Source organism: Coccinella septempunctata, chromosome 8 (genome assembly GCF_907165205.1).
Source record: "Coccinella septempunctata chromosome 8, icCocSept1.1, whole genome shotgun sequence".
NCBI classification, from domain to species: domain Eukaryota; kingdom Metazoa; phylum Arthropoda; class Insecta; order Coleoptera; family Coccinellidae; genus Coccinella; species Coccinella septempunctata.
In genome coordinates, this window is record NC_058196.1 from 15979686 (window position 1) to 15993492 (window position 13807).

At 35.2% G+C, this 13807-nt stretch overlaps 1 protein-coding gene across 2 annotated transcripts in view; it reads left to right on the top strand.

The window, feature by feature from the left end:
- Positions 1-1564: 1564 nt before the first annotated feature.
- Positions 1565-13807, top strand: part of LOC123318420 (prosaposin) — a 69850-nt gene continuing 57607 nt past the window's right edge. Inside the window, exons 1-2 of one of the 2 annotated variants that reach the window (XM_044905032.1) lie at positions 1565-1761; positions 2005-2092. In XM_044905032.1, the coding sequence (XP_044760967.1) occupies positions 1728-1761; positions 2005-2092 (122 nt within the window). In that variant the 5' untranslated portion in view covers positions 1565-1727. The remainder of the gene's footprint in view (positions 1762-2004; positions 2093-13807) is intronic. The other variant, XM_044905033.1, reaches the window with a different exon arrangement.

Genomic DNA, 13807 nt, shown 5'->3' on the forward strand with positions numbered 1-13807 from the left:
CAATACCTTCCAGCCTTATATTGAACGGAGTTGTTATACCTATGAGGCAAAATGTCAAATATCTCGGACTGCACCTGGACCAGCGACTTACATTGCGGAAACATATAGAAGCCAAAAGAAAACAGCTAGACATGAAAGTTCAGAAAATGCACTGGCTTATGGGAAGAAGATCAAAATTGACGATCCAGAACAAAATCCTACTGCATGAGGTAACTCTTAAACCCCTCTGAACCTGGACCTATGGTATACAAATGTGGGGCTGTGCAAAGCCATCCATAAGAAACTCCATCCAAAGGTTTCAAAACCCTTCGATTGATAGTCAATGCTCCATGTTATGTCACCAACCAAAGGATACATGTAGATCTTCAAATACCATTCATATCAAAAGTCATACAATCCACCTCCACTAACTACCAGGGTAGACTACAGGGACACTCTAACGAGTTAATAGAAAACCTTTACAAGAAAGGACCAAGCATCAGAAGACTGCAGAAGACATGACCTGAAGATCTCCCGCTCTGAAATCCTAATTGAGTAGAAGTGTCACTGGACATTTCACTCTCTTTTCCATCCCGTCTTGTTACAGCCAGCACAATTACTTAATACCTTTTACGTATACGTGTAGATTTTATATTGGGCAATAAATGAAAAAATTAATAAAAACTAGTTGATTAAATAATTATTTTATATTTTCTCGTATAATGCACCGTTTTCGAGTAATTTTGATGTTCAGAAATATCAGTTTCAGTTTCAATCACTCTGACCCAATCCAGCGCTGGGTACGGCCAGGGCTCAGAAGCCATATCTGAAATAAGAGAAAAGTTTCAGAAATTCGATATTCTTGACGTTTAGCAAACGCAAATGTGATCGTGAGTCGTCAATTTGACGAAAGTGAAGTGAGTGGTCAGTCAGCGGTGGAGAGTAACGATTCACATCAATATAGCGAAGAGTAGTGATTTTGGCCTCTTGGGTCTCCTATCCTTCTAGTATGTCTTATTTTTGTAGTCTGATTCAATTTTCAGCTTATAATACTGATGAACAATGATCCAATCCAAAAATAAATATCAACTCTCTCTACCGAAATGTTGTTATTGCGAATATTAAAAATTTACAATTGAGAAACAAAACTGTATCATCATTTTGTATGCATTTTTCCCTAATCTTTGCCTATCTCTGCTGTGCTTCTACTCTTTTATTTATGCAGCTGTGTACCTACCTACCGTCATTGTAACTAAGTATAACGACAACTTTTCGAAAATGATTGTATACACTAGCGTTCTATAAATCGTATCAATGCGAAAATATCACCCTTAGAGCACTGTTGCAGGCAACCTTAAATACGACATCGCTGAATTTTGTACAGCCTAACATTTCACGGTATAAAATTTGCATGATTTTCAATATTCACGGTCTAATCCACAAATTGTTATTGTCCTGTCATTTTCAGCTGGTGATTGCTGTTGACAAAAGGGTAGTTACATTTATAAATACTGATTGGTAAATAGTTTAACTATGTACCTTTATATAAATTTCATTGCACATTATATTGGACCTTCTTTTTCAGAAGTTATGAGTCACGTGATTGATACAATGCGCAGCGCAATTTGAATTGGTTTTATTTGTGTTAATCGTTGGAAGTACAGAGCTAAAGTATTTATTATTCAAAATCTGTTGTGTAGCAGTGAAGACATTCAACTCCGCATCGATAAAAAAATTTGAAGATCAAGATGAAGGTTTTCATCTTCGTCGTTGTGTGTTTGGGTGAGTTTCAAATTTGCTAAAAAGTTGAATCTTCCTTTGTTTGCTCGGCTCAAGGCTATTCAAGAGAATAAAATTTTATTGTCATTCCTCGTTATTATTTTTCATTGAGATCCAAATTTAGTTGCGTATTTCTATTCATTTGCAGTCCTTGTAGGATATTTTTGAATCAACAACACATTCAGTGAAGTTTTTCCAACATCTCAAAATAAAATAATTACTGAATGTTTTTTTTTGTATTTTCAGCACTTGCTCAATCTTCAAGGATAGAATCTCCTCTCCTTGGAGCGAAAGAATGCACTTGGGGTCCTTCCTACTGGTGTAAGAATTTGACGTAAGTTTTCTCTTAGAAAAAAGGTGAATGCTGATTGGATTTCATATATGTAATGCCTCTTGGTGCAGGGGAATCCCCTTATTTCTTGGAGAGATACAATGCTAGTTGATCATCTTTTTTAAAATGTGCAAGTGTAATTGAGAAAGAGGGGAACACATTTTATGTTTCTTTCCATTTTCCTTAGAACAACTTTGAATATTTCTCATGAAATGAGAAATATGTGAAAATTATTACATATATTTCAGAAGTTTGAAGATTCAATTTATTTTGAAATGAGAAGAATTTTCATTCTCTTCTGTAAGCTCCGCTTGCAAATTTCTATTTTTCCTTCTATGAAGTAAATTCAATACTTTTCATTATAAGTTGATAAAATGTATTTTATCAAATAACATATTACCAAGATATTACTTCATTAGCCACAAACTTTTCTTGGGAAATTATTCAATTTATAATGTTAATTTTCTGTTTAAGTGATCTAAAACTTGACAAGCTATTCATAAATTTGTAGATTTGAAAATCATACCTTTATAAGCACAATTTAATTTTTACGTTTTCTACTCTGAATGAAGGATATCTCTTGGGTTTTTTCACCAATTTACATGTGATGAATAAATTTTAAATAATATTTTTTGAGAAATCATCATAAATATGTCTGTTGGTTAAACCCAATTTGAACTGGTGGTGGACCATCCATTTTTAGATTAATGTGCTATGGATGTTTGCATCATTACAGGAAAACCTTTATTACAATTCAATAACTTTGTAAATCTCAATTTAACCCCCAGGTTGATAAATTTTCTTATTGAGATTCAGAATTCTCATTTAAATATATTTTTATCTCTAACAGAACCTTTTTCAAACTTTAAACAACATTTTCACCATGTTCATGAATTACCATTACCATACTATAAAATGTAAAATCCCAAAATGTCAAATATCATCTCTCAGAATTACTATTTTCCTTATGCAACGTTTTTCGAGCTGATACAGATATAAAAAAAAAATTAAAGTTAGAATGGTCGCATAAATGTTTCCCTGTATCGAGACGAACATCTTCAAACATTAGGAATTTCGAATACCATTAAGTTACCATCTTATATTGACAGTGTTTTTCAGATAATGTAGGTATATTTCAATGTTATGCGATTGCTGCAATTCAACAATCAATTTATTTCTTCGAAATTTCCAGTGATTTCTTTTTAAAGAAAACATATTCAAACTGGAAATTTCTATCAAACTACTAGTACTTTTACAGAGATATGACATTGTTTGTTTTTACCCACAGACCATTCTCTACTGTATACATTCTACATATCTCTAATTGAACTGCATTCCATTAGGCTAGCTATCTGTAATATTCTGAAAATTCTCAATGGCCAGTGATAAAATTTACATCCTACCTTATCACTTGTACACAAAGGCAACCAGTGGGCGCCTATACCGGGTCTTTCTTTTAAAGGGACAAAAGTATTGCAAATAATTTGAAAAGTATCAAATTCGTGTGTTGAAATGCAACAAACCATTAAAAAGATAATGATTTTGGTCTAAGCTTTTCCTGAAGTATTTTAAATTTGTTCACGAATTATTCCATTACAGAGAACAGCTTCGAGTAATAAAATACAATAATTAACTGAACTCAGTTCAAAATTAGGTATAGGAAAATGTCATATCAATAAAAAAAATCGACTAGATTGAATATTGGTATTGAGTGTTTGATCCCTATTTAATTCAATAACACAATGATATCTGAAGGAGAATTCCAGTTGAAAACAACACGTTATATGGAAAAATATAATTTATTTAAACGTTGTAGTTTATTGAGATAAGTGGAAATATTTCAAAAGCTATCCAAGATGGATATTGTTTAATTATTTTCAAAAAGGAATCTGAAAGTGGCATCAAAAATGCGAATTGCCATATAAAATAACAATGTTGCCAGCTACTTAGCCAGAAGTGGTAGAAAGTTGGCAATATTTAAAAAAAGTAGTTCATAGTCGAGAACCTTTGAGTTCGATTTGTACTTTACTATAGGAGGCTAATTATTATGCCTTCAGTTTTATATTATTCGTTTCCAGAGCCCTGAAGATGGGGCTCTGGAAACGAATTTGACCGAAACTTTTGACGTTTTATTAAAATAATTTTCTTCAAATCTAAGATCTTTAAACATATCATTACACACTTGAATTAATTTTTCCCCCAAGTAAAAACGAAAACTGAAAGTTATACTTTTTTGCTTTTTTTTCTAAAAGTACGGAGTTCCCGATATAGTGAGATTAGGGGATTCGGGGGATAATGACTTATACCGGGTGGCCCAACCCAGACGCGGCGCTCATTTTGAGGCAGTAAATGAAGATATTTCGAAAATCTTTTCTTGTAGTGTGTGTAAGATGTCCCAAAGCACAATTTAAAATTATTGTCATATATACAGGCTGTTCGAAAACAAAGATATAGACCAAAGTTGTACTTTTTCAAATGTAACACCCTATATTTGACCTCAAAAATGGAATGGCAAGCTCAAGTTATGATGAGTTTCTTCAGATTACTTTGTACCCTAGAAGCACCCTTTACGAGATGATGGCGAAAAATCGAAAATATAGAGTTTTTTCAAATAGCAATTAATGAAGAAACTAGTTACGTCAGCGATACAGACAGAATTTTTTCGAGTAGACAAGTTGGCTACTCCTACATATAAGAGAAAATTTCAACTCTGGAATATACAGAGTGATCATAATTAATTCTCAAACATCAACTACAAATAATCGTCGAAAACTTTCTTATTTCAAATGGCACACCCGGTATTTCTATATCTCGTCGAGCGTAAAAATTAATTTCGAAACTATCTTCATAAAATTTTTCTACATCTAGACCTGACAGTTTCTGAGCAATTTTCGATTTTTAATTAAAAACTAATAAACCATTTCCGCCATTATCTCGTGAATGGTCTTTCTAAGGTATAAAGTGATCTCTGAAGATAATCATCATAATTTAAGCTTGTCATTCCATTTTTGAGTTGAAATACAGAGCGTTACATTCAAAAAAGTGTAACTTTAACTGGTCTATATCTTCGTTTTAGAAGACCCTGTATATACCATTGTATATGACAATAATATTAAATTGTGCTTTTGAACACCCTACACACACCACAAGAAAAGATTTGTGTTGCAACCAGAATTTGCAGCTCTTTAAGGTGGAAAGAACTTATTGTGAAGCCTCGACTTTGTGAAAATTTAATGAAGAACTTGACATACTTTTTTCATGAAGAAACCAGTTAAATATTTACTCAACTCCTCATGACTATAGAATCCTGTACTAGACCTTGTCTACCTCGAATCTAGAGAACGCTGAACGACATCGATTTGTAATATTTTCGGAATTGGGATTTTAGTGATTTGAAAAAAAAATTTAAATTCAAATTTCACATACTTTTGAAATACAATGGAATCTCATTAATTTTTGCTGCATCCATACATGGTTCTTTTCTTATAAGACATTTATTTTATCATGCAATACTAACTATCTGTTCCGAGAATTCCTAATAATTTCTCTGAAGAATATCGGAAGAACAGCGATAAATGAATCTCTAAATGGATAAATCGATTTGCTCTATTTCTTGTGTGTTGAGTGGATTGGTCATGACTTCCTCGACTTCATGAAATCTTATTTGTTTCTGCGAAAATGAGCTATAATAGTTCTATCAGTAACCTCTGACCATTACCCTGATTGTTAATTATCATTACTTACAATTCCAACTGTTCTGGATAAGATTCAATAAACAAATGATAACAATTAGCGGTCTTATTTCGAAAACTAACGTATTTTTTTCTCATAGAGGGGTTTATTACGGGTATTATTTAGTAGTATTATTCGTGAAGTACAAATAAGTATTTGAACGTTTTGTAAAATAGAAGTATTTTTCCTATTTTCTCGCATAATGCACTGTTTCGAGTAATGTGATGTTCAATATTTGAAAAGTATCTGTGAAATTTGAAATTGAATACAACAATGTTTAAAAGATCCGCAGATGTGTAGTGTCGCAGATTTAGGGCCATAGGCATTAAACGGGATTAATTCCTTAAACGATTTTTTTTTCCATAGAGATTCGATGCTTAAACGTCGTTTTTAGCTAGTTATTCTGAAAGTAATTTTGTTTTTCCAGGGGTGGAACAGCACATTATGAAAACTTAAAATGACTATATCTTTTTATCAGGGAGGAATCAGAAAAAATGTAGAAAAAAAATGTTTCTTTGGGTCTCAAGAATCTACTGAAAATATTTGTACGGGTCAGAGACTTTTTACGCTAGAACCCCGGCTAGCTCAAATTTTCCAATTCTAACGTACCATAATAATGAAAAAACAATAAAAGGAACCTCAATATGTTCTTTCTTCTCTACTTGAGTGGGGACCAATGACAACAGTGTATATATTTTTATGCATTCATTTATAACCGTCATCCGAATGGATTCACTCTTTCTAGATCTAGTTGTCAGTTAGTGTTATATTCATTCCTTTTTTCGAATTCAATCGGGTATAAAATGTAAAGCTTGATCAAAATTTTTATCTTAGCATGAAATGGCACAAATGCTGACTTGGTCCAACGAGGTCACTGAGACCCACGGGGTGTAAGGAGTTACAAACGTCCACACTGAGTAGCGACGTCCTAGGTTCTAGTCTCTATCTAGAGTATACCTGGAAGAAATTTTCTTATGCTATCTAATTATCTAGTAACGACAGAACATCCAAAATAATAATGAATCGAGAAGAATTATTCCGTTCTGATCATATGCGATCAACAAATGTTCAAATTTGCGTCAAGGTGCTTAGAGGTTACTCTGACGTGACTTGGCAACACATAATACTCATGATTCAAAAATTTAACATAGGGTTTTGTGCGACGTGCATTCCAACGCCACGTTAGAATAATTTGAAAGGTATGTTAGATTTTTGAATTATGCGCATTATGACGTGATCTCACGTCACGTCAGAATAATCTCTAGGCGCCTTACAGACTCACCCTGTAGAGCCTCTTGAACCATCCTGAAGTTTATACATGGGACAATAATTATTGACCAGATGATTTATTGTTTCCTCTGCTTTCCTGCATTCACAAAAACAGATTATATGATTTTTACGTTTTCTTCAGAAAAATCATATAATCTGTTAATAGTTTCAATTATGTGTTTTTATAAAGTTTCGGTCACATCAATTCAATACACCATATTTTTTTGGAAAAATCAAAACCAGGAACTTTTCGAAGGATCATTAACTAGATCTTTGTTAAAAATAGTGAATGTAGATTCCGTACACAATGCCAAATTTGAAAATTTTTGACAACGAATGGCTACATGCAGCAACTATCACATCAATTTGCCACGAATCATTTAACAGGCATTTTCAATGTGTTGTCTTAGTTCGTCCGCACTATCCACCTCACCGTCACTGTACACTGTTTTCAAATGACCTCAAAGAGAATCACAGGGGTTGAGATCCGGGTAGCATGCAGGCCAAGAAATGGATCCACCTATTCGAGAACACATTATTTAAATAATTTCGAACTTTCTTCGAAAGTGGGGTGGTGCTCCATCCAGCAACAACAACATTCTCTGCCGAATATTGAGAGGAACATCTTCTACTAATCCTGACAAATTGTTCTGAAGAAAATGGAGGAAGTCTTCACCTGACATTCGTGGTGGTAGAAAAAATGGCTCAATAAGCATTCTACACAGGAGTCCGATCCAGACATTCAAGGAAAACCTTTGGTGAAAATCTGTTTTTCTGATAGCGTGAGGATTTTCTGTAGACCATACATGGATATTGTGGAAATTGTTTACTGCGTTTCTTGTAGAAGTAGCTTCGACAGTAAACAGAATAGATGTTGTTAGAAAGCCAAAGGCAGAATTATTTTTTTCGAGAATACTCTTCTGGTTGAAGTGTTTGAACTTTCTGGAAATGGTAGGGGTACAATCTTGTCTTGGTGTCTTCCAAACCCTACTGTGGCTCACTCCGACGACCCTGGCTGTGGATCTAGTACTTGTTGTCGGCTGTTCCTCAACTATGTCCAGAATCTGCTCCTCGATTTCGGTCATTTGTGATGTTACAGGCCTGTCAACCCCGGGATTCGTGCAAACGTCCAGTATCCCTACATATCTGCACCAAGTTTATGAACATCCGAGGAGTAAGGTGATTTCTTGACGGAAATCGTCTTCTGTACAACCTGCACGCCGCATTGGCACTCTGTTTGGATTCACCATAAATTAAAATCATGTGAACAAGTTCATTGTTTGAGAAAACGTGAGACATTTTTCAACTACTGTGTGACACTCACAAAAATCATTACTGCAGAATGTGACTACTCATATGCAATTACCAAGCTGCAGTCACATTCTGTAGCATTGTATCTGAAGCACTACCGAAACCATACCTTGAGTGGGCATGCAGATCTGGAGCGGGAATTTCTCATATTTTCGAGTAATTTTGGTTTCGAAATACTCAGCCCTGGTGAATATTTCATATAAACGATTTTTGGTACCACGAATTATTTTGAGGAGTTCTATTACCTGTCAAAAAAAAGCCTAACCTTTGAGAACACTCTGTATAAATCCAAACAGGATCCGTAAAAAATGGTACACAATCAAGCTATTCGAATGCCAATATTGACGTAATAATATTGTGAACAAAATAAAATCAGCTCTCTACAGTAGTCTACACTCTACACTTCTACAGCATGTCATTCGCATCGACCTTCGCACCCTAGCACGAATCGCTGGAATATTTCTTATTCTATTCAAGTTTTACTTGAATTTCTAATTTGTTCGCAACCATTCATAATACGTCGCTCCAATTCCTCGGCAAATCTATCTCTGACTATAAACTCGATCCAAAATGTTCCCTTGCTCTCGAAAGAAATGCGCAGGTCCTCCACCATGCTCAGCCTGGGACATCATCCATCAAGTTTGGTAAAATATGTTGTAAAAAATACAAATAGCTTTCTGCAAAAGATTTGGATTTAGAAGCACATAAGGCCCAATCAATGAGTCATTTATAATTTCTACCACCTCTATTTAAACTTGAAGGCCGTTTTTGGTCTACCCAAACGTGGGTATTATAAAAATTGACTACACCATCTTTCGTGAATCCGACTTCGCCAGTGAACAGAATATTGTTCGAAAAGTCAGCATTCAGTCTTAACAGTTCATAACAGAATTCTAATCTTGCCGGAAAGGTTTTAGGGCTGGAACTTTTTGCTGGTGATATGGATAGACATGGGCGCCCGCAGAAATTTTTCTCAGGTGGGGCGAAATATCATCTACGATTAGTTTTACTGAAAGAAAAATTTCTCTAACGGTGTCTATCAGAATCTCAGGGGGGGCCGTGGCTCCCCCTGGCCCCCCCCTGCGGGCGCCCATGTCGATAGAGTAATTGCTCCTGGGGAACTTTCCACACCATGCTCTTGGAAATTCTTTTTAATCGAAATTCGTCGTACACGTCTTATCTCCGGTGGATGTTCGCCAAAGTTTTCTCGCGATGAAGAACTCGTTCAGGAAACGCTTCTTTGGACAATCGTCTGGCAGCACGCGAGTTTCCATCAGCCTTTCCACACATAAAATGCTATCAGCCATTTCATGATTCGAATATGTCACTATTTTTACCAATTCAGATAATTTTTGAGACAGAGGAATATACAAAACACCCACACAATAATATTGATAATGTCAAATATTATCTTTTTCGAGATAAGCAGTCCGTAGCTAGATTAGAAATGCATTTCAGAAAGTCACTCTTTTTTCTCAAGAATGGTTCTCCGTAACGCTTTCTACGAAAGGTACCTTTTTCCTTCAAAATGTTGGAGGAGTCTATTTCTTCGATTAAAATTTCGATTAGTTCACTCATTCGAAAATTGAAAGTAATATTATGAAAGACCCCCTATTATCTCCGCCACTGATGAGAATCGGTAAATTTTTTATTGCCGGACGATTCAGTTAATTCAAACCCTCCATTTACTGAGTTTCACTTAAATCCGCCAAATTTTGCTGTCTCAAATTGATTGTATTTTGGAGGTCGTCTTATTAAAAAGACTCTAGGACCTGATATGAAGCTTTCTTTATATTTTGACCTCCAGAATCACCCCCTGAATTATATGAACGTTGAATCTGGATACCATTTGCATTTGGAAAACTTGTCAATCTGCAGATTGCATTACTTTTTCAAAATCCGTTCTACCGTGATAGTTTTTCTGATTTTGGATAAGCTGTGAAAAATATCATATGGACGATTCACTTTTAAATTTTACTCAAAAAATCAAGTGACCCACTTACGCTAAACACTCCATACTTAAAGAATTAATGAAAAAATCTTCAGTTCTCAATTTTCAACTTCAGAGCAAATTTAAAGTCAGGAGAATCTTTGTCGTATAGCGGTAGATTTTTGAGCTCAATTTTATGAGTTTGTCAGGAAGTTTCCTCTGCTTCCTCCATTCTTGCCTCTGCTTCCTCGATTCTTGCCTCTGCTTCCTCGATTCTAAATATGATTTTGAAATGATGAACCCATATTATTGCTAATCGAAATTATTATTTTTGCTCGTATTAGATCGGAAGAAAAAAACGTTCAGTTTATGATGTCATGAATTTAAATATGAATTTCGATAATACATTTCAAGTAATACTCTGTTGTGAAGGTCAAGGTTTCGCATTCTCTGTACACAACTATTATCGAGTACCAGTAAGTAATTGTTTTTACCATTTTTTATTTCGAGTTCATTATGATACATCCTCATTATATTCGAATAGATATGTAGGCTGTTTTCTAGTTATGATTATTCAATTGTTGACGACTCTGTTATCCGTATGACTTGGTGTCGGTGTTTCGCAGTGATTAATAAAATCAGAAATAATCACGGAGCTCACGATTTTCTTATCGCAGTTCTGCCGACGACGGATTGTTTTCTTATTTTCATGTTGCGTTATGATCCTTTCTATCCTTTCTATTTCGAAGAATATATTGGGTTGCGGTGTAATTCTGAGTCAGAGAGAATTTCGAATTCCACCAAGGCAAAAATGACATAACAATTCAGTTTCACCTGCAAATATTGGATTATTGTTTGTGAATTGGTGAAGGTATCATAATTGTACTGAAATTAGAAAAATATATTTCTTATCGTCTGTACAATTTTGATAAAACGAGTCTTGGATATCGAAAGAGGTTATTTAACTTTTGAGCTCTTAAAAAAATTATGCTCATTTAAAAAGCTTGAATGTTCCAAATCCCTAAAAATTTTCAGCTGCTTACAGCATTTCAAATGTAAGAACATTTTTTCTGGAAATTATCAGTTTATAATATGAATATAATGAATAGGTTTCTAGTCGAAACAACACCCTATTTATCAGTATTTTGAAATTTCATTCACAAATTTGGAAGCAGAAAACAATAAGTAAGGTTAAATGTTTTTGAGACAAATTTATTTTTATTTATTTATTTATTTATTAATTCGGGACACAAACAGGACGAACCCAAAGCAGTGTCCACAATTCAGTGTTACAAAAAAAAAATTTATCCACATATAAACATCAAGCCCTAAATTGAACACATAAATCGATGATTAAACAGAAAATGATATAATTATTATACAAAAATTATACAAAACAGTGTGGTATACATAAGAATTCATCTGAGCGACCTCAACCAACCAGTACTACGACTGCAGTTGCAACGGCGAAAATAACCAACAAGAATGGACCGAAACCTAGAGGCAGAGTCAGAAAATATATCAATGTTAGTGACTTTAGACAGCTCATTAAATGTTTTCATTAATCTGTGAATTGGAGAGTTAAGAAAATAGTAAGTACTCGCAAAATCAGTAAAAAATGTATCCGTGTGTCGAGTGTTGTAAGAGGGAACGACCAACCTTACATAGTTGGACAAATGAGTACAATCAATTTTGTTGTTCACCAGTTTGTAAGTGAACATTGCATCAGCTATCCTTCTGCGATGCTCAAGGGGAATAAAGTTTAATTTCCGATAAACTTCAGATGTATCATTCACAAGAGGGAAGAATCGTCTCTGGCAATGTCTCACGAACCTCCTCTGAACACCCTCCAGTCTATCTATATAAATCCCATAGCGCGGATTCCACACAACAGACCCAAAACATAAGATGCTGTTGACGTAGGCCAGGAAAAGAGTGCGAGCCACGTCGGCACTCCGGAATTCAAATGATGTTCGAAATATGAAACCAAGCATCCGGTTGGCCCTTTTCGAAATATTAAAGATATGCTGATCGAAGAGCAATTTGGAGTCCAACGTGATACCCAGATCTTTCACGGAGTTGACGTTAGAAATAGGCTCACCGAAAATTCGGTATGTAACTGGCACAGGGACGTGTTTTCTGGAGAAGGTAATAGAGCAGCATTTAGATAGGTTTAGAAGAAGCTTGTTTTCCTTGCAAAAATCAGCAAATCGATTTAAATCTTCTTGAATACGTACTGTGTCATTAGGACAGGAAATAGAATGAAACATCTTCAGATCATCGGCATAAAGAAGAACTCTGCAAAATTTAAAACATCTAATAACGTCATTAATAAAAAGCAAGAAAAGTAATGGGCCTAAGTGGGACCCCTGAGGTACACCAGATGTGATATGAACCGCTTCAGATCTGAAACCACCCAAACAAACACGCTGATGTCTATTAGTCAAATAGGACCCAAACCACCGGAGAAGACTCCCACACACACCAAACCCAGCAAGCTTAGAAATCATTATGGAGTGGTCAATTCTATCGAAAGCCTTGCTAAAGTCGGTATAGACAGCCCCAACCGAAAGTCCAGAATCCATATTCTCCAAGATATATTCCACATATAGGGACATATTAGTCTCCACTGAGCGATTTTTCATGAAACCATGTTGTTCGGTGTTCAATATATTCTTGAAATCAAAATAAAGGAAATCCGTCACGATGCTCTCAAACAACTTACCAATCGCGCAGAGTTTAGAAATAGGTCTGTAGTTCTCAACAAGATTTTTATTCCCTGATTTGAATATAGGGGTGATACTGCTAACTTTCCATTTATAAGGGAAGCAACCATCCTTTAAAGACTTGTTGAATAAAATAAATAGAGGTTCAACAATCGCATCGCAACAATTTTTCAGGAAAGAGGAAGGAATACCATCAGGGCCAGGACTTCCATTGCGCATGGACGTGATCTTAGTGCGGATATCATCGCGCTCAATAATGAAATTAGATAAATGCAGAGGAACCCCTTCAGAAGGTTCATTATAGATTATAGCCGAGGAAGGAAGAAAAACTGAGGCAAAATAATCAGAGAACTTATTACAAATTTCCTGCGGGCTAGTCGAGACACCACAGGGTGTACCGACAGAATCAGGCAAACAGGGAGAACCCTTCTTATTCCCCACATATCGCCAGAAAAACTTCGGATCATCCACAATGCTACCCTCCACACTCGCCAAATACTTTTTGTAATCCTCTGAGATCAGATGCCTGGCTCTAGCCCTCAAAAGCCTGAATGTAGCGTAATCCAACGAGTTGGCATACATCTTCCACCGCTTATGAAATTTTTTCTTTTCCCTTATGGTTTTGATTGAAGCTAGGGAGTACCAAGTTGGATATTTTCTGCAGTATTTGGGATAGGAAGGGACTGAACTATCAAATATATCATCCAAAATCTCATAGAATCTATCCACAGCAGTATCTAGATCTTGATA